The sequence below is a fragment of the Diabrotica virgifera genome, chromosome 7, assembly GCF_917563875.1.
Source record: "Diabrotica virgifera virgifera chromosome 7, PGI_DIABVI_V3a".
In the NCBI taxonomy this organism is placed as follows: domain Eukaryota; kingdom Metazoa; phylum Arthropoda; class Insecta; order Coleoptera; family Chrysomelidae; genus Diabrotica; species Diabrotica virgifera.
This window is the reverse complement of record NC_065449.1, coordinates 224,143,287-224,165,835: the sequence shown is the minus strand read 5'-3', so window position 1 is coordinate 224,165,835 and position 22,549 is coordinate 224,143,287. Positions and strand designations below refer to the sequence as shown.

At 33.1% G+C, this 22,549-nt stretch overlaps 1 protein-coding gene and 1 non-coding gene across 2 annotated transcripts in view; one reads left to right on the top strand and one right to left on the bottom strand.

The window, feature by feature from the left end:
• LOC126878445 (microfibril-associated glycoprotein 4-like) overlaps positions 1 to 22,549 on the top strand; it is a 47,501-nt gene that overhangs the window by 17,436 nt on the left and 7,516 nt on the right. The window contains exon 5 of the mRNA XM_050657189.1: positions 5,800 to 6,033. Within this exon, the coding sequence (XP_050513146.1) occupies positions 5,800 to 6,033 (234 nt within the window). The remainder of the gene's footprint in view (positions 1 to 5,799; positions 6,034 to 22,549) is intronic.
• LOC126889174 (U2 spliceosomal RNA) lies at positions 8,381 to 8,581 on the bottom strand. Its single transcript, XR_007699943.1, has one exon. It is a non-coding gene; the product is annotated as a U2 spliceosomal RNA (small nuclear RNA).

Below are 22,549 nucleotides of genomic sequence, written 5' to 3'. Positions count from 1 at the left end.
TTCTTCTTCTTCTTTTTGTGGAATTTATGGCTTTGGGGAGAGCCAATTAGCTTTAAACCGCGAGTAGTCGCGCCGTTAGATAGAATCTCATATTTCATCCTTTTTCGTAATACATACAGTAAAATTTGTCAGTAACGGCCACTAAAAATGAAAGAACTATTGGCCGATATAGAAAGGTGGACGGTATTGCCAGTTTTTGTAGTCTACATATAATTGGTTTGGGAAATTTTTAAACTGGTCGTTAGGACAGGTGGCCGATATTGGCAGGTAGCCGTTAACACAGGTTTTTTTAATAAAATTGTTAGAAATATATATATTTTCAATGTAAAAAGTAGACAAAAATAGTACAAAATAAAAATTTGTTTTAAATTCGTATTTTGAAATAGAATCTCACACGCGACTATCGACGTTACAGAAGTGAGCGCGACTACTCCCGGGTTAACTGCTGAGGTAATTCACCTATTAACGAAGATCTATGGGATTTTTTCTGCAAAGTTGAAAGGTAAATATTTCAAATAAGACTTACTAAATTAAATTTAACCCCCTATTTATTTCAATATTTGTATATAAAACTTTAAAAACAAATTTGCAAAAAATTATTTTTAGCGTTTTATAGCGTAATACGCACTATAAAATATCTTATTTTACAGACTAAGTTGCGCTTTATTACCAGTATTAAGCAAAAAAAAAAATTAGTCAAAAAATATTTAATATTTTTTGAGATATTGAATTTGTTTATTAAATGTTACTATATTTTCAATTGCAAAAACGCGGTTGTTGTCAAAGAAATATTCACCTTTTTAAGATCTCATTATTTTTATTTTTATGTGTATTTTCGATAAATGTATTGATAAATTCAAATTTCAATTAAACTCCCCCCTAAAATGGCATTTGAAAATTATTCAAATTTGTTTATAGTTTGTTTTTTAATAACGTCGCAGGGATTATGTATTTTGAAATGCCGTTTCGATAATTGGGTTCCTGGGAATTTTTTACTAATTATCAAAAAAATTTTTGTCGTTTTTTTTTCTTCTTTTTTTTCTTGGAGTTAAATTACTACTGGCTCTTTTAGGGTTAAATTTTATTAAGAATGTCGAATCTCTGAGTTGTAGATTCTAGACCTAAAAATATTAAGATTTATCTAAAATTTGTTAAATGAAATGTGGCTACTTACTGAGTTACAGGGTGTTTTATTTAAAAATTATTGTTAACAAATACTTTAAAACTATTTGACGTATCCTTATCACACTTGGCAGAAAGTGTGGCTATTATACACCCTACTAAATTGTGATTAATAAACGTTTCTAGCTAGTGCCAGAGGCGTACTACATAGGATAGTGAGTGATTGACCCTTCGCAAATTCTACGCCACTGAGTGAATTACTATTTTAGCGAAATTTTTCGATTCTCCAATACTTTGTATGTAATAACTTTATTGGTATCGATAAAGTCATCAGTTTGAGAGATATTGGAAGTTTAAAATGAATGAATGGATGAATCAAAATAACTGTGCCGTTTCATTTTTAACGTCCAATATCTCGAAAACTAATGACTTAATCGTTACCAGTAAAGTATATTATTTACATAGAAAGTATTGGAGAATCGAAAAATTTCTCTAAAACAGTAATTCCCTCAGTGGCGTAGAATTTGGGAAGGATCAACCATTAATTATCCCCCGTCGTACGCCTCTGGTAGTAGATAGAAACTTTTATTTACCACAATTTAGTAGACTGTATAGTACCCACACTTTCTGCCAAGTATGATAAGGATACGTCAAATAGTTTGAAAGTACATACTTGGTAAAAATAATTTTTAAATTTTTAAATAAAACACCCTGTAACTCAGTAAATAGCCACATATTATTTAAGTGATTTTATACCAATCTTAATATTTTTAGGTCGAGAATCTACAACTTAGAGATTCGACATTCTTAATGAAACTTAACCCTAAAAGGGCCCGTAGTAATATAACTCCAAGAAAAAAAAAGAAGAGGAAAAAAAGGCAAAAAAATTTGTTAATTAGTGAAAAATTCCCAGAAACCCAATTATCTAAACGGCATTTCAAAACATTTAATCCCCGCGACGTTATTAAAAAAAAACAAATTTTAAACAAATTTGAATAATTTTCAAATGCCATTTTAGGAAGAAGTTTAATTTAAATCTGAAGTTATCAATACATTTTTCGAAAACATACATAAAAATAGAAGTAATAAAATTTAATACAGGTGAATATTTCTTTGGCAACAGCCGCATTTTTGCAATTGAAAATAGAGTAACATTTAATAAACAAATTCAATTTCTCAAAAAATATTAAATAATTTTGGACCAATTTTTTTTTTTTTTTTTTTTGTTAATACTAATAACATTGCGCAACTTCTCCTGTAAAATAAGATACTTTTATAGAGCTTATTTAAAACGCTAAAAATAATTTTTTTGCAAATTTGTTTTTAAAGTTTTATGTATAATTATTTAAATAAATAGGGGATCAAATTTAATTTAGTAAGTCTTATGTGAAAGATTTACCCTTAAGCTTCGTAGAAAACAATCCTACAGACCTTCATTAATAATTGAATGACCTCAGCAGTTAAAAAAGTAATTTTTTTGCAAAAATAACCACTTTTTAATTATTTAAACAATGATCCCCTTGTATGATTTGGATACTTTCTTGAAAATATCTTTTGTACCCACCTAAAATTTGATATAAAATTTGTTTCAACTTGTACGAATTTACATTTTGATTTACATGTAGTGTAATTTTATTTTACTATAATGACCATTTATTGTTTGATAAACATTATGTCCGCAAATGCTTCAGAGTTTCATAGATACGGTTGAGATATGCAAACGAAATTTGGTTGGTTTTAAGGGGTAGTTATTGCGCATTTTTTTACATACACTTAAGAATTTTATATTCACCATTGGCGTGTTTACGGGTATAAACATTTTATATACTCCCGTATGCATGCCAATGGTGAGTATAAAATTCTTAATTGTATGACAAAATGCGCAATAACTATCTCTTAAAACCTATCAAATTTCATTTACATATCTCAACCGGTTTTTTTGCATACCTCAACATAAGCAAATGAATCAAAAAATAAAGTGTTAAGATAGCCTAAGGCTACAATTATTTAGTTTTAATTTGAATATTTTAAATAATATACTAGAATATTCCACAGGATGTTCCCAACTAAGGAAAAAACATAGTATGATTGTTACACCCGGTATAAAATGACATTTACCTGTCGAGCAACAATATTATTACACCGATATTCATAAATAATAGGGCTATAACATACTGCAAAAGCACTCAAATCGGACAACTGGCTTAGCAAATTCGAGACATCTAACATGTCCTGTTGAGGTGTTCCGTTAATTTTGCCGGTGTGTGTAATTTGATTTGAAAATTATGAAGTAATGTTATAACTCTTATAAAGTTATGATAAAGTTATAAAATAAAAAAAATCACACGAACAAAAAATCAAGACTGAGAATATAAAATAACATTGAGGCGCTCAAAGCAACAGTGACCTAACCCCAAAAACGAAGTTTTGAAACAAATGCAATCTTTGTATCAGTATTTGCATTGTGCTTATGAGATGGTGCTACAAATTATGTAGCGATATTTAGCAAAATATAGAGATAGGTTGTGTCAACCCTTGTTAATCTGAAGATTTATTGTTGCTGCTTTTATTGATATTATATTAATTTAAAAATGCTTAATTTGTGGGTTAGGCCACTGTTGTTCTGAGCGCCTCAATTAGTCAAGAAAGCCACTGCGCATCCGCTAGGAAAAATATTCTGATTCGGATTTTTTGCACAATCTTACTCAAAAAGGACTCCTTTTAACAAATTTGCATGTTGCCAGGATCAAAAGGTGGTCAAAAATTTTTTAAACGTTTTTTTTTGTTTTTTTCCCAAAATTATTTTTTTTGCATGGAAAAAAGTTTTTTTAGGTTTTTTGGATCATTCCAAACAGAAAAGGTCTATACTGACTTTTCTCTAAAAATGATAGTTTTTGACATATAAGCGAATAAAAATTGAAAAATTGCGAAATCGGCCATATTTAACCCTCAAAAACTATGTGAAAAACTGAAAATTTTAATGTTGCAAAGGTAGGTAGTTATTCTTTAAACATCGTTGATAAAATCCCGAAGAGCTTTTTGCAATACCATATTCAAAACTCCTTTGTTTTTTAATTGCTATTCAAATGTGCGCGAAACTATTTTCCACCGTTGCATGTCTATAGAGTATGGTGCAAATGAAAGGAGTAAATTCGTTTTTTCGTAAACCGGCGACTTCAAGGAAAAATCCGGAAACAGGTCGATTTTTATTTTTAAGTTATGATATTGTGGCATATATGGTATACTAGTGACGTCATCCTTCTGGACGTGATGACGTAATCGATGATTTTTTTAAATGAGAATAGGGGTCGTGTGCTAGCTCATTTGAAAGGTTTTTCAATTCTCTATTCAGTAATATAAACATTTACATAATTATTTATACAGGGTGTCCAAAAAAAAGTTTTTAATTGAAATATTTGAAAAAAAAGAAGAATGTATGTAATTTATTTAATTCAAAATACATTTTACTGTTACTCGAAAACTAAAAAATGTTTATTTCACAAGTAAACATTGCTTTTCGATTAAATTCAGTGTTCAAGCCAGCTCCCGCCAGCCATCTGCCTCTTGGAAGTTTGAACATTTAATTTAAGCGAAAAGTAATGTTTATTTGTGAAATTAACTTTGTTTTCTGAAGCAGTAAAATGTATTTTGAATTAAATAAATTACATACATTCTTCTTTTTTTGTCAAATAATTTAATTTACAAAAAATTTTTTGGACACCCTGTATAAATAAATATGTAAATGTTTATATTACTGAATGGAGAATTGAAGAACCTTTCAAATGAGCTAGCACAGGACGCCTATTCTCATTTAAAAAAATCATTGATTACGTCATCACGTCCAGATCGATGACGTCACTAGTATACCATATATGCCACAATATCATAACTTAAAAATAAAAATCGACATGTCTCGGGATTTTTCCTTAAAGTCGCCGGTTTACGAAAAAACGAATTTATTCCTTTCATTTGCACCATACTGTATACACATGCAACGGTGGAAAATAGTGTCGCGCACGCTTGATTAGCAATTAAAAAACAAAGGAGTTTTGAATATTGTATTGCAAAAAACTCTTCGGGATTTCATCAATCGATGTTTAAAGAATATCTAACTACCTTGGCAACGTTCAAATTTTCCGTTTTTCACATAATTTTTGAGGGTTAAAAATGGCCGATTTTGCAATTTTTCAATTTTTAATGGCTTATATGTCAAAAACTATCATTTTTAGAGAAAAGTCACTACTAAAGACCTTTTCTGTTTGTAATGATCCAAAAAACCTAAAAAAAACTTTTTTCCATGCAAAAAAAAAATAATTTTAGGAAAAAAACAAAAAAAACGTTTAAAAAAATTTTTGACCACCAAAATTTGTTAAAAGGAGTCCTTTTTGAGTAAGATTGTGCAAAAAAATTTGAATCAGAATATTTTTCCTAGCGAATGCGCAGTGGCTTTCTGGACTAAATCCAATTAAAATAAATATTCAAAATATTTCTTCTTCAACGCACTTTATCTTTAAAACGGATTACGTTAAAAAATTGTTTACTAAGCGAACCCCAATTATTTTTCAGTTTGTTATCAATCCTAGAGAACGGTGTTGCCTTTTTTTTGAAACACCCTGTATATATTACTTTGATCGGGCATTACTTATTTATTATTTTTTGGCAAATATTTTGTTTTAGCATCTGAAAGAAGTGAACTTTTGGTAGAATTGACAAACACGAATAATAGCAATGGATATGCACAATACACATCATTTGTAATAGGCCCAGAAAAAGATGGATATATACTAAAAGAACTGAGGGGATATTCCGGGGATGCAGGAGACTCTTTAACATCTCATGTTGGGAGTAAATTTTCAACACTAGATGTGGATCTAGATAAAAGAAGTGAATACAGTTGTGCGCAAAAATATGGTAAGGAGCTTTATGTTCAAAAAACAGATTTATATTACAACAATTTTTTTTTCACTTAACAGGGCACCCTCGTTAAGGTAGTCAAAATACCCTAACTACCAGAATATATATATTTTTTTATTTTCTTACATTCCATGTGATCAAAAAATAGGTACCCCGTCAAAATAGCCCCGTCAAAAAAGCTCCGACAAAATAGCCCCGACATAATATCCCGCACACAAAATAGCTCCGACAAAATAGCCTGCAGACAAAATCGCCGCGGAATAATAGCCCGCCGACAAAATAGCCCCGACAAAATAGCCCCGACAAAATAGCCCCGACAAAATAGCCCCGAAAAAAAAGCTCCCTTCAGAATTCATCATGAAATAATTCCTTAAAAATACATTTTTTCGGAAATGGTAATTATCCTCTATTCAGATGTTTATCTTAACCACATTAAATAAAAATTGTCTTTTCAGAGAACTCGAGTCCTGTCTTTCCTGCCTCTTGGAAGTTTGAACAATAAAGTTAAGCAAAAATCAATGTTAATTTATGATATAAACATTTTTTTCTGTTTTCGGGCAACAGTATGCATTTTAAATTAAATAAATTAAATCCATTCTTCCTTTTTGTCAAATAATTTAAATTAAAAAAAAGTTTTTGGACACCTTGTATAAATAATTATGTAATTGTTTATAAGAGGCTGTTTTAGCCGGGGCTATTTTAGCCGGGGCTGTTTTGACCGGGGCTATTTTGTGTGCGGGCTATTTTGTCGGGGCTATTTTGTGTGCGGGCTATTTTGTCGAGGCTATTTTGTGTTGAGGCTATTTTGACGGGGCTTTTTTGACGGGGCTGTTTTGACCGGGCTATTTTGACGGGTCACGCAAAAAATAATACAGCTCAATTTCAACCCACTACCCCCTATTCCTACCCACACCAACAAAACCTTTTTAATTTCTGTTATCTCAAAAAATTCACACAGATAGTTGAGGCTTTTACAAAATATGTCTATTTTTTATAGACCAGTAGGTTGAGTGAACATAACCTCAAAATGCATTTTATTTTGTTTTTGTAAAAAGCTTATAACTTTTTTGTAGACAGTGGCAGCTCTAATTTGTTTTATTTTGTTGGGTTGTGAAGAGTAGGTCCTAAAACCAAAAAATGTTAAGGTAAATTTCCATAAAGTGTTTTTAAGTGTAAAACAATCGTTTTTTCCGATTTTAGTGCTATCTATCCATAATTTGAAAAAATGTCTCGAATAAAAGTTACTTATTTTTACGTAAATAATGCAAATCTGGAACAAAAATTGGGGCTCCTCTTTAAGTAAGATAATAAAGTAACCCTCCATTTCACCTCCGTGGGGGGGGGTCGTGTTTGGTGTCATTCGATAGAATTTTGGAAAATATTGAATACGTGTATTTTGCAGTTTTTTGATCTGATGTTCATTTCGCGAAATATCGCGGGATTCGCATTTAAAATTTTAAATTAACCCCCCACCTCTCTCTATGGGAGGTCGTGTTTAGTATTATTCGATAGATTTTTGAAAAATATTGAACACGCATTTTTAAGTTCTTCGATCTGACGTTCATTTCGAGAAATATTCGCTTTTTTTGAAATTTTGTGACTTACCTACTTATCTCCTTACGCCCCGCTAAAATCGTCAGAGTTTTAAAATATACACTCTTTTTCGTGTACTTAACTTACCTTATCTTAATCTGACGATTTCGAGTTTCCCTAATGATAGATTTTTTTTCGGACCCCCGTTAACGAACTCCCCTGTGTTAAGAGCCAATATATGGTAGAAGTACATTTACAGGAACAAGATTTCTCTCCATCTGATAATCTGACGCGCTCGAATAACAAAAATCCCCGCTTCGGCTCCCCTACCAATATTTCTAATTTTTTTTAGAAGATTTTTTCGTGAGGTGCGCCACGTACAAAAATCCGAAAAACTAGTTTTTGGGTCTTTCCCCCATTTTATAGACTTCAAAATAGATCAAGGCAAGTTTTTTATAGGTTATATTATACAGGGTGTCCCGAAAAGATTGGTCATAAATTATACCACAGATTGTGGCGTCCAAAATAGGTTGATTGAACCTCACTTACCTATATACAATAGTACACACAAAAAAAGTTACAGCCCTTTGAAGTTACAAAATGAAAATCATTTTTTTTTTTCATATATCGAAAACTCTTAAAATTTTTTTATTGAAAATAGACATGTGGCATTTTTATCGCAGCAATATCTTAAAGAAAATGAAAGTGAAATTTGTGCACCCCATACAAATTTTATGGGGGTTTTGTTCCCTTAAACCCCCCCCCCCCCAAACTTTTGTGAACGTTCCAATTAAATTATTATTGTGGCACCATTAGTTAAACACAGTATTTTTAAAACTTGTCTGCCTGTTAGTACTTTTTCGATAAGCCAGTGTTTATCGAGATATTTTGAATATTTGTCGAATCCACCACATATTTGTATATGGTTAAGTACGATTATACCGGGTGTTAGTAAATAAGCTGATAAGAACAGATACTACACTTTGATCTTAACCAGAGGCCGAGAAGCGATGTAGTAAATAAGTATAAAACATTTTATGGGCTAATTCTACATGAAAAATTAATGCCAGTTTGCTCTACAAACATATGTCCGCAAATGCTTAGTTTCGGAGATACGGAATGTTGAAATTTTTATTTCAAACTGCCAATTTATTTATTGCTCTAAGACCAGTTGAGCTATGAAAATGAAATTTGGTGTGTTTTAGGACATAGTTATTACAAATTTTATGACATACAATTAAGAATTTTCTGTTCATCATTGGCGCGCCTACGGGCAATGATCTGAATTATTTTAAAGAAAAAGATAGTACGCCACTGAGATATTTTGAATTAGAAATTATTTTTAAATTCCACGTCTAATTTATGATAAAAAACCTTTCCTGCCCTTTTTTCATATGATACACTGTTTTTATGCAGAAAAATAAAACATCTTGCGCATATTTTCATTTCTTAATACATCATCAAGAACTATCCAATATAATAATACTAAACTAGAACAATAACAGAAAATATTACTAATACCATTTCAACTAAGTGCAAAGCTGCAAGAAATGTTTATAATGATCTCCTTTACAGGTAACAGAAGAATTTTATATTCATCATTGGCGCGCGTACGGGTAATGGTCTGAATTTTTTGAAGAAAAAATAGTACGCCACTGAGAAATGTCAAACTAAAAATCATTTTTGAATTCCTCGTTCAATTGAAGACAAAAAATCTTTCTTGCCTTTTTTTCATATGCGGCGCCGTTTTTATGCAAAAAAAAGGAAAAATCTTAACGTTTACAAAGTATTTGAACTAAGTTTCTATGCATATGGAAACTACCTCAAATACTTGGTAAGCGTTAAGATATTTTATTTTTTTGTATAAAAACGGCGCCTCATATGAAAAAAAGGAGAGAAAAATTTTTTGTCGTAAATTGAATGAGGAATTCAAAAATGATTTTTAGTTTGACATATCTCAGTGGCGTACTATTTTTTTCCTCAAAAAATTCAGACCATTTCTTGCAGCTTTGCACATAGTTGAAATCTTATTAGTAATACTTTCTGTTATTGTTCTAGTTTAGTATTATTATATTGGATAGTTCTTGATGATGTATTCATCATCATTCTCTTTGCCTTATCCCTATGCGGGGTCGGCTTCCCTAATTGCATTTCTCCACACAATTCTATCTTGGGTCATATCAATGTTAATCCCCTTTACCAACATGTCCTGCCTTATCGTCTCCCCCCAGGTTTTCTTTGGTCTTCCTCTCCTACTCCTTCCAGGAATCTGCACTTCAGCTATTCTTCGTATTGGGTGATTAACGTCTCGACGTTGAACATGACCAAACCATCTTAACCTATGCTCTCTCATTTTGGCATCAATTGGTGCCACACCTAGACTTCCCCTAATATACTCATTTCTAATTTTATCCTTCTTTGTCACTCCACTCATCCATCTAAGCATTCTCATTTCCGCCACATGCATTCGTTGTTCCTCTTTCTTTTTCACTGCCCAACATTCAGTTCCGTGCATCATAGCCGGTCTTATGGCTGTTTTATAGAATTTTCCCTTCAGCTTCATTGGAATTTTTCTGTCACACAACACACCACTCGCTTCTTTCCACTTCATCCATCCAGCCCTAATTCTACTGCATGCATCTCCATCTATTTCTCCGTTACTCTGTAATACCGATCCTAGGTACTTAAAACTTTTGCTTTTCACAATCATTTCACCATCCAAAGATACCATTTTATTTGTAGTAACTCCATCTTTAAATGAACATTCCAAATACTCTGTTTTTGTCCTACTAAGTTTTAAACCTTTTTCCTCCAGAGCTTGTCTCCACTGTTCCAGTTTTTGTTCTAAGTCTCTTTCACTATTTCCTATTAACACTACATCATCAGCATACATTAGGCACCATGGAATACTACCCTGTAGTTTCGCTGTTATCTGGTCCAAAACAAATGAGAATAAATAAGGACTAAGCACCGAGCCTTGGTGCAATCCTACTTTCACCTGAAATTTATCATTCTCTCCCACACCTGTCCTAACACTAGTCGTTACTCCCTCATACATATCCCTCACAATCTTTACATATTCACCAGGGACTCCTTCCTTATTGAGTGCCCACCACAGAATTTCTCGAGGAACTCTATTATATGCTTTCTCAAGATCAATGAATACCATATGAGCGTTGGTCTCTTTATTCCTGTATTTTTCCATCAGTTGCCTTACAATGAATGATGAGTTCTTGATGATGTATTAAGAAATGAAAAATACGCGCCAAGATGTTTTATTTTTCTGCATAAAAACGATGCATTATATAAAAAAAAAGGCAAGAAAGGCTTTTTATCATAAATTAGACGTTAAATTTAAAAATTATTTTAAATTCGAAATATCTCAGTGGTGTACTATTTTTTTCTTTAAAAAAATTCAGACCATTGCCCGTAGGTGCGCCAATGATGAATACAAAATTCTAAATTGTCTGTCAAAAAATTTGCAATAACTACCTCCTAAAATTCACCAAATTTCATTTTCATAGCTCAACTGGTCTTAGAGCAATAAATAAATTGGCAGTTTGAAATAAAAATTTCAACACCACGTATCTCCGAAACTAAGCATTTGCGGACATATGTTTATAGAGCAAACTGGTATTAATTTTTCATGTAGAATTAGCCCTTAAAATTTTTCATACTTAGTTACTAACACCCTGTAGAGACTTGTTAATAATCTGAAACTTTATAACTTACATTTTTAGGTATATTTTGACAAGGAAGCCACATCTCGATAAAAGATGACTTATCAAAAAAAGACTAAGAGGCAAAAAAGTTTTAAAACACTGTGTTTAACTAATGGTATCACAATAATAATTTAATTGGAACGTAGACAAATATTCGGGGGGTTTAAAGGAACAAAACCCCCACAAGATATTTATGTAAATATATTAAAAGAGATGCCGCATCTCGATAAAAAATGGCTTATCGAAAAAATAGTAAGAGATAAAAAAGTTTTAGCAATGTTGTGTTTAACTAATGGTACCACAATAATGAATTAATTGGAACGTATAAAAAAGTTTGGGGGGGTTTAAAAGAACAAAACCCCCATAAAAACTTTATGGGGTTGATAAATTTCACTATAATTTTGTTTTAAAATGTTCTTGCCATAAGAATGATACATGTCCATTTTCAATAAAAAATCTCTAACGGTTTTCGATATATTGGAAAAAATCAATTTTCATTTTGTAACTTCAAAGAGCTGTAACTTTTTTTATGAACACATTTGTACTAAGGTAAGTTAGGTTCAATAGAACTACTGTTGACCCCAGAATGTGTGGTATAATTTATGACCAATCTTTTCGGGACACCCTGTATAATTGGGTCTTTTAGAATATTAAAAAATTAGATAAATGCGAAAATTGGTAAAGGGAGAAGCGGTGAATTTATAGGTGATTTTGGTCTAGGACAGAGAAATGAAAGGGGAGACAGATTAAAACTGTTTGTAGAAGAAGAAGAATTTACAATACTAAACACATTCTTCAAACTACCACCAAGACGCTTGTACACCTGGGTCTCCCCGCAAGATCAACCAGGAAACGTAATACGGAATCAAATTGACTACATAATGGTGAACAAGAGATTCCGTAATGGATGCCTATCGGTTAAGGGTTACCCCGGTGCTGACGTATCATCAGATCATGTTCCTGTTGTTGGTAAATTTAGGTTTAGATTCAAGAAGGTTGCAAAAAATAACAGCAACAAAAAGTGCGATATGAGAATACTAAAAGATAAGAAAACAAAAGAGACAGTCGCACAGATTCTTTCAGAGAAGCTAATTAATATGGAGCAAACATATAATGCCGAAGAATCACTCCAAAATATATGTGAAACCTTTAACAACATCAGAGAAGAACATCTAATAGAAAAGAAAGAGATGAGAAAAAGTTGGATGAACGACAATATACTACAACTTATGGAAGAAAGAAGAAAATCAAAAAACAACAAAATAATGTACAACACGATTCAGAGACAAATAAGAACTGAAATAAGAAAGGCCAAAGAAAATTGGTTAAAATCACAGTGTGAAGAGGTAGAGTCGTTAGAGCAAAAACATGATACGTTTAACATGCATAAAAAGGCGAAACAAGCAGCTGGTCTTCAGAAATCCAACACAGCTAGCAAATTGCGAGACCAACAGGGGAATATCATCACAGACAGAAATCAAGAAATCTGCATATGAACAAAATACATACAGGAACTTTTTGATGATACTAGATCCGAACAACCTCCATCCTACATATGTGATGACCACTTACCAATCACATCAGGTGAAGTGGAAAGAGCAATATCACAACTAAAAGATGGCAAAGCTCCTGGACCTGACAATGCATATGCTGAACTCATAAAACTATTTGACACCGACGGTACTCAACGCCTAACCAAAATATTTAACGACATATATTTAAGCGGAGTAATACCAAAAGCATGGTTGAAGTCGACGTTTGTTGCTTCACCAAAGAAAACAAAGTCCGTATCCTGCAGTGATTTCCGAACCATCAGCTTAATGAGCCATATTTTAAAGCTATTTCTAAAAATTATACATCAAAGGATATATAGACTGTGCGAAGAAAAAATCAGCCGAACACAGTTTGGTTTTCGAAATGCAGTGGGTACAAGAGAGGCTCTATTTAGTATACAAGTGCTATTTCAACGATGTAGAGACGTGAATTGTGATATTTATGCATGTTTCATTGATTACCATAAAGCGTTCGATACAGTAAAGCACGACAAGCTGATGGAGATATTAACCAATATTGGAATAAACACCTGTGATTTAAGGATTATCAGCAATCTGTACTAGAATCAAACATCATCTATCCGGACAGAGGTAGGAGAATCCGACGATATCAAAATCAAACGTGGGGTCCGTCAGGGATGTATACTATCCCCACTGCTGTTTAACATCTACTCTGAGGAAATCTTTCAAGAAGCATTGGATGATGTTGAAGCCGGAATTAGAATTAACGGAGAATGTATCAATAACATAAGATACGCAGACGACACTGTGGTATTCGCTGACAGTTCTGAAGCCCTACAGGAGTTAATGAGCAGAATCGCAGAAGTCAGTCAGAGATACGGACTTTCACTAAACACTAAGAAAACCAAATGTATGATGATCTCTAAGAATGAACAGCAATTTGGACGAATCAGTGTGAATGGTCAACAAATAGAAAGAGTAAAAACATACACCTACCTTGGTACGAACGTCAATGAAAATTGGGACCATTCTATAGAAATCAAATGTAGGATAGAGAAAGCAAAATCTGCATTTCAAAAAATGGCAAAGTTGTTCAAATGTCATGATTTGTCGATACCCATAAAAGTCAGATTACTACGATGTTATATATTTGCGATACTGTTGTACGGAGTTGAGTCGTGGACTCTCACAGACGCCACCTGCAATAAAATTGAGGCTTTTGAGATGTGGCTTTATCGTCGAATCCTGAAGATATCTTATACCGACCACATTACTAATGAGGGTGTTTTGCTGAGAATGAAAAAAGAAAAAGAGCTGTTAATCAAAATAAAAACAGCCAAAATCGAATACCTCGGTCACATCATGAGGAACAGTGAGAGATATGGACTGCTGCAACTGGTCTTGCAGGGAAAAGTAGAGGGAAAGCGAGGACCAGGAAGGCGAAGGATTTCCTGGCTGAGAAATCTACGAACGTGGTTCAACACAACCACTACAAATCTTTTCAGAGCAGCAGTGTGCAAAGTACAGATTGCCATGATGGTCGCCAACATCCGAAACGGATAGGCACTACAAGAAAAAGAAGAAGATAAACACGTTCAAACCCCCACAAAAGTGTTTATCTTATTTTTGAAGGTGCTAAAGAACTCAAATTATAATATAACTTATAAAAAACCTTGGTTTTATCGACTTTGAAGTCTATATAATGGGGAAAATACGCAAAATAGAAAATTGCTCCATGGGAAGCTGAGAAGCATTTTTAACGTATACCGATTTTTAACTTTGAAATTATATTTTCTTAAACCTAATTTTTTATTGGAATTTAGGTATTTTTGGCAGTTTTCACTCTTACATACCGATGGTTTTTATTATTATGATAGGTATATGTCATGAGTCATGAGTCTCTTAAAGATATAAAAATTTGTGTGAAGAAAGAAAAACAAAATAAAAAGGTGATGGTTCAAAAATTGCCATTATATTGTTTATAAATTCATCGCATATCCCGGTCAACTTTGACCTGTTGTATCTCAGGAACCACTCATCACAATTAAACGTTTTTCTTTCAGAAAAAGCGTCGTGGCGCGTTATTTTCAATACCGTTTTCATAATTTAATTTGATCCCATAGGTGCCGAGATATTTTATTTGTTTATAAAGCAAAAAAATTATAATTTTAAAACATTCCTGAGGCCACTTAGATAGTCCAATTTGAATCCTGTAAAGTACGTTAGATAAGCATAATGCCCTTTTATCCGAAAATCATAGTTATATGATTTATCATAACTATTATGAATATTACTGAGATTGTAAATTGTTAATTAACATCAAAAATGAATAACCATTTAGTTTTTTGTTAATATACAATTTAATTATTGCTAAACTACCCATTCAATTTCCATCGAATTCTGGAAATAAAATATATACTAAAAAAGCTTCTATGTGCAAGTTATTTAATTATTGATAAATAATTGCTCACCTAAAATTATAGATGAAAATAAAAGATTTTGTTACGAAAACCCGCATTTTCCTACAAAAATTTTCTTCGAATCAAAACGGGAAGAACTCGTCTCTATGCAGAATTCAATTACGGTGAATTTTTAATTGGATTATTTTTGGTGTAAAGTTTAAATCTTCGGAGTTATAGAGCAATAATTTAAAAAAAACACTATCTGGGGCGCCATTTTGTTTATAAAAAAATAGCACACTATCTGCGGACTTTGCATACCTATATCATTAATATATACAATCCTATTCTCCTACAATCTGCCCAGACTAACAACAGACAACTAAGTTGGACTTATTATCAAATATTTTTATCCGTACAGCTGTTTCCAAAAAAACTATATCAGTAATTTGAATTGTGTCTTTATGCACTAGAGTACTAGAGTCTGAAAAAATCGTGAATTCTCGCTGGAACCCACTTTAGCAGAAGATCATTGAAATTTTTAGTACTTATCCGATTTAAGGTATCTCTCACTGAAATCTTCTACAGATTGATGATTTCTTCTACAAACTCTTCGATTAAGTCTACACTCTTAAATTACAAATCGGATACAGAATCCCAAGGATTTTCTTGTCTGAATTCTGAATATTACAACCATACTGTTTGTGAAATTATTTTTTTTTATTATTCTCAGTTTTATTTTTATTTTGAAACGGCGAATCGCAAGAATTGCACAGTTTTTTAAAGTCTTTAAAATTAGAAATTTTCATTTCATACACTTTGAAATATTTGTTTTTTTCCGAAAATTCTAGCCAACTGTAACCAATCCTATGGAGTAGGTAATAATTTGAAAATTAGGGCATTTTTAGCTCTCATTCTATAACTGAGTGTATACTGTCCACCTCCATGTGCGTATGTGCTCGCAAAAGGAATCTGTGAGTGATTTCTTTTATATATGGATATCTCGAAAGTAGATAAAAGTAACACATAATCATTTGTAAGTTCCGGTTTTAGGATGAGCAATTGTTGTTCCAAATAACAATAGAAGTTGTGCTTTGAGGTAATGAATGAATGTATTGGATCAAGCATGAGGCCATTTCGTTTCCACCTCAACCAGCAATTTATTCATCCCACATTAGACAGTTCGCCTGTTTTCTCGTTGAATCATAAATTGCATAATTAAAACACCAGAGTTTTAGACTGTAAAAACTTTGAGGATCAGTAGTTAGCTTTGGGCCAGGAAGACATTTTTGTAAATATATCATTAAAACTTTTGCGGCGCGCAAAACCTATCATGTTTGCGAAAAGTGAGTTGGAACATCTGCCACAGTTCGTCCTTATTCTATTGAGTGTGGTCCAAATTCGTCTCGGTTGGTTGAAGCCCTCAGGTTTGCTTGTAATACATGGCATGTTCCAGTTAGCTTGTGCAGCGTTATTCTCCCATTGTTCTCTCCACCGGTCAGTTACATTAAAGTTTTGATCTACTAGCCTTTTTGCTGTTTTTAGAGGCGGGTGTCTTGAACGGAGCCTATTTATGTCTCTGGCGGAAGTTCCGACATGGGAGCGGAGCTCAGGATCAGTATTGATTTTTGTAAATTCTCTGACAAGGGCATGTTCCCGGCGGATGGGTGGTGGAGCTATATGACTCAAAGCTGGTAACCAGTAAGTGGGCGTGGCCTTGATTGTGCCCGATGTAGTTCGCATGGCTTGGTTGAGTTGGACATCAACACGGTGAGTATGTGGACTGTTTATCCATACTGGTGCACAGTATTCCGCTACGGGGTATACCAGTCCTAATGCTGTCGATCTAAGTGTGGGTGCTGAGGAGCCCCATGTAGTGCCGCAGAGCTTTTGCAGGATGTTGTTACGAGTTCGGAGTTTTGCAGCAGTCTTAGTAAGATGCTCTTTAAAGTTTAGCGTTCTGTCAAGTGTAACACCTAAGTATTTTGGGTGTTTATTATAGTTAAGGAGTCTGTCCTCAAAATGGATTTGAGGTTGATAGTTGGCCATCTTGTTGTTCAAATGGAAGCAGGACACTTCTGTCTTAGTTGGATTGGGTTGCAATCTCCATTTGCGGAAATAATTCCCTAGGGCATTTAAATCGTTTCTTAGAATGCGTTCAGTGACCTCGAATTCTTTATGACTTGCGGCAAGCGTCCAGTCGTCTGCGTATCCAAACTTTTTTGATGTGGTTTCTGGCATGTCTGCTATGTAGAGGCTGAAAAGCATGGGAGCCAGCACGGATCCTTGTGGAAGTCCATTATTCAGTTTTCTTTGGGTACTAGTCTTGTCTCCCAATATAACTTTAAAACACCTGTTGGATAGCATGGCGTTAATAACCTCAGTGGTCTTTCTGCATGGGATTATTCGCATTAATTTATATATTGCCCCTTGTCGCCACACAGTGTCGTAAGCAGCAGATAGATCGATGAAGACAGCGGTTGTTTTTAATTGCTTTTGAAAGTTTGATTCCACATGATTGGTCAGGGCGAGTACCTGGTCTGTGCAGCTGCGGTTTGGCCGAAATCCTGCCTGTTCCACTGGTAAGTGTTGGAATATGGTTTTGCTGATTCTATTATACAACAGTCTTTCGAACAATTTGTACACCATACTTAAGAGTGCGATGGGGCGGTAGTTTTTCGGTGAATTATTTCTTTTCCCTGGTTTTAAAATGGCGACGATTTTTGCATTTTTGAGTTGGTGGGGGACGTTTCCCGTTTGAAAGATGTCAGAAAAGAATTTTGCGAGCCATTGCCTAGTGAATCTGCAGCTATGTTTGAGGAACTCAGCGTGAATGGCGTCGAAACCCGGCGCTTTTCCTGTTTTCATTTCATTTAGGGCTTGCGATATTTCTTCATGCGTAAATGGGTTGGAATATTCTGTTGAGTGTGCAAGACTAGATTTTATGGTTTTGAGGTCTTTTTTTACTTTAATTGTATGTAAACGATTTTAAGGTGCCCTAGAGGTTGACACTATATGTGTAGCTATTTGGTCTGGAGTTACTAGGTTGGTTTGGCGAGCGGGTGGGTTGCTACTTCCGAGTTTCCGTAGTAGGGACCAAGCTTGTCAACTTGACTTCTGAAAGTCTAGGTTTTCTACTGTCTGGGTCCATTTTTCACGCCTGGTAGCATCAATGCTGTGGAGTAGTTCGTCTGCAATCTCCTGCTTTCCATCTTCGCAATATTCTTCATACAGTTTTTCGCTCTGTTCTGTCCAACCAGGGATATATTCTTTGCGGTATTCTCTAGGCATTGTCGCGATTGTCAAGATAACAAAAATTGTCTTTTTGGATCTATGGTTGTCTCATGATTCCAAAATTGTCGGCGGGTTTGTTCTCCCTGAGGCACAAACTTGCCAAATTTTAAAAGAATGTGGACTTAATGCTTTGCCTGAATTGCATTATGTTGGACATAATACTTTTTGGTGGACATAATATGGTTTTGCCCTGGGAAAAGTATACATCATTTTGGATCTAATACATTTGTAGTGCAGAAGATACTGTTTTGCTCTAAGCGAAGTGTGGACTTAATACTGTTCATACAAGACTGTTTTGACAAATTTCAGTCGAAACAACGAATAAGAAACACCAGTGAATAGAGCGGAAAATTTTAAGCTCAGTGTGCTAAAAAAGTAGAAAACTCAAATTTTGGACTTAATACAGTTTTGCTCTGAGGTACGGATACATATTTTGTAACAAGAAAACACAATTCAAGAAAACATAATTTCCTACTAAGAAGATAGAAGAAGACGTTAATTTCTTTTATTCAGATTTTTATCGATATTTATGTATAGGTTTATCGATTTTTTTAAACTTACTTATTTTAGAAATTATTTTGATCATTTTCGGGTTAGATGATTATGTGTGTGTGTGTGTGTCATCGAATTTCCTGACTGTGGACTTAATCCATTAGCCGAACTTATTTTTGCTCTACAGATATTTATCTCACATATTACTATTAAAATAAGATTTTGTATTTTAAAGATATACCTAGATTCTATAACAATAAATGGATAATTTAATCTTTAGCTACAATCATACAATATTTCATTTATATACATATATCTATATCATAAATATATTCTAGTATTATTCAATATTATTCTTTATTATGTTTTTTTTTTATTATTTTTTTTTTTTTTTTTTTTTATTTTTTATTTTTATATATATTTTTTTTCTTTCTTTTTTTTTTCTTTTTTTTTTATTATTATTTTTGTTTGTTTTTTTTTAATTGTATTATAAGGAATGTCAACAAGGAGTACTTCTGCTCAGGGGTCTTTCAGAGCAATGCACACACACAAGACTAGACCACGGAAAGGTAGGTAGACAAATGGGATAAACACAGGTATTATAGTTTACAATTTTAATTTTATACTAAGTATGTGTTTAATTAGGATCTCATATACACGTTCGTCTAAACTAGATAATATTGTTATTAGATTAAAAGGTCTTGTAATATTGGTTTCTCTATATACTTGATTCATGAAATGATTTATTTCGATTATCTTTAGTCTACAGTTTAGTATCATGTGTTCTGCAGATCCTAACTCACCACACTCACAAAGATTACTATCACTAAGACCTATTTTAAATTTGTGTTCTGGAATTAGACAGTGTCCAAATCTAAGTCTGCATATATATGAAACAACGATTTTTTCGCCGTGATAATGATTAAACCAGGATTTAGCTGGAATATTTAATTGTATGTTTTTATAGAATAGCCCTTTTGTTGAGTTGTTATACCATTGTTGCCAGGTTTTGGTTTTATTGCTAGTAATATTAGCGTAAATATCATTTAATGTTAATTTATATTCACTGTCAATTTCTTGTTCGGTAGCCTTCTTAGCTAAAGTATCTACTATTTCATTGTGTTTAAGATTAGAGTGGGCTTTTACCCAACAAAATGATATTTGTTTGCCCTTATCCTTAAGTGCGATATATGCCTTAATAATATCAATATATATGTAGTTTGATATGTCCTTCAAACTTTCCAGTTTAAGTAAAGCACTTTTGCTGTCTGTAAGGATTAGGAATTTCTCTTCATTATTGTTTATACTGCTTATATACTGCAATGCTCTCAGTATTGCAATAAGTTCTGCTGAAAATGTTGTAAAATTTTCATTAAGTCGTATACCCTCTTTATACCTTGTCCTAGGGTCCCACACGGCAGCGGCCACCCTCGAATTCATTTTTGAGGCATCGGTATAAATTTGGTAATGTCCCGGAAATAAAGTTTCTATATCCACATTAAACATGGCATTCCTTAAGTACACTGGAAATTTCGAGTAATCTCTCATGTAGGTTGGTTGTATGTTTGGTATATTGTTTAGATTTATCTGAAACATAGATGGCAGAGTTGATGTATGTAGTTTATTTTTAAATTGTCTTAATCTATTGTAACTTTCAGCAAGTAGTAATGTTGTCTTTTTCCTCCAGTATTCTGTGGTTAGGTCATTTATACAAAGTTTGTGGCAGTTGTTACATATTATGCTTTCTTTAGTTATCATTTTAGTTATAAATTTTTCACACAGAATTTTCCTTCTTAACCATAACGGTGGTTCATTACATTCTACGCTTAGGTTTGATATTGGAGTACTCATCAAAGCTCCTATACATAATCTGAGACATTTATTTGAAAGGATGTCTATTTTTTGAAGATGGGTTTTGGCGGCTTGATTGTAAAAGTAACATCCGTAATCTAATATTGACCTTATATATGACCTATACATTAGTAATGCTATGTTGGGATCTGCTCCCCAGGTTGTATAGTTTACTGCTCGTAACGCATTGTACCCTTTGTCAGCTCTTGCTACGATATACTCAATATGATCTTTCCAAATCATTTTCCTATCCAGTATAATACCCAAATATTTAACTTTAGGTTGAACTTTAAACGAGACATTTTGCAACTCCACTACTTCTGGAATGTTTCGTTTTCGGGAGAATATACAAGCTTGTGTTTTTTTTGTTGATATGTTTAATGCTATTTGATCTAGGTCTTCTTGTAGATGTTTAAATACTGTATTTATTTTTCTACTGCCTTGTTCTATTTCCAATTGGTCTACATATATGCATATATCATCTGCGAATTGTAATATTTTACCTTGTTTGCTAGTAATTATGCTTTGACCTATATGCGCTGTATAAATAGTGTATAATATTGGACTTAAGATGCTCCCTTGGGGTAACCCGATGTTTGAAACTCTGGGTCCTATTAGTTTGTTATTGATTTGAAGATAAAGAGTTCTATTGGTGTAAAGTTGATGAAGTTTCCAGCAGAGTGTATCTGGCAGTCCTATTTCCTTCATTTTGTGGTATAGAAGTTGTAGGTTCACATTGTCATATGCGTTTTCTATGTCTATGAATGTAGCAAATACCGACTTGTTGGCGGAAAATGAGTTATATATATCCAGTATTAAGTGCGTTAAATTTTCCATCGTAGAACATGATTTTCTAAAGCCGAATTGTGTTGCAGGTATTTTAGAATTTTTTTCTAACCATAATTCTAGTCTACATTTAATCATTCTTTCCATTGTTTTTAACACACATGATGATAGTGAAATGCCTCTATACGAATCCGGACAGTTTGGTGATTTGTGTGGCTTAAGAATTGGAACTATGATGTACTCTTTCCATGCACGTGGTATATCCATACTCATCCAGATATTGTTTATTACGTTTAGTAGTTGAACTTTCTTATGTATGGGTAAATTATACAACATACTATAGTGTATACCATCTAATCCTGGAGCTGAATTATTATGTCTTTTTAGGCAGTTCTTTATTTCTTCCAGACTAAATGCTTCAGTGAGAAACATGTTGTCTTCGTTTGCTTCGTCATTGTCATGTCTATTATCCGTTGGGTTCCTGTGATTAATTTCTCCTTCTATAACCCAAGGTCTAGCAATTTTATTAAAAAATATATCTGTCCACTCATTTTCAACTATCGGATTATTGGGAGGATTATAAACGTTTTTTAATTTTCTGATTTCATTCCATATTTTGCTAATAGGTGTATTTTTATTTAAACTACTACAAAAGTTTTTCCAAGAAGCTCTTTTGCTGCCTAAAATAATTCTTTTTTTATAAGCTTCTGCTTGTTGATATTTTAAGTAATTATCGTAATTAGATAGTCTTTTAAACTGCAAAAAAGCTTCTTTTTGTTGTCTTATAGCGTCCCTACAATCATCATTCCACCATGGTTTATTAAATTTTGCATTGGGCCCTCTCTTCCTCTCTGGAATAGAGCTTTTACTAGCTAAATTGATTGAGTCACAAAATGTGGAATATTCTTGCTCTGAACCATCT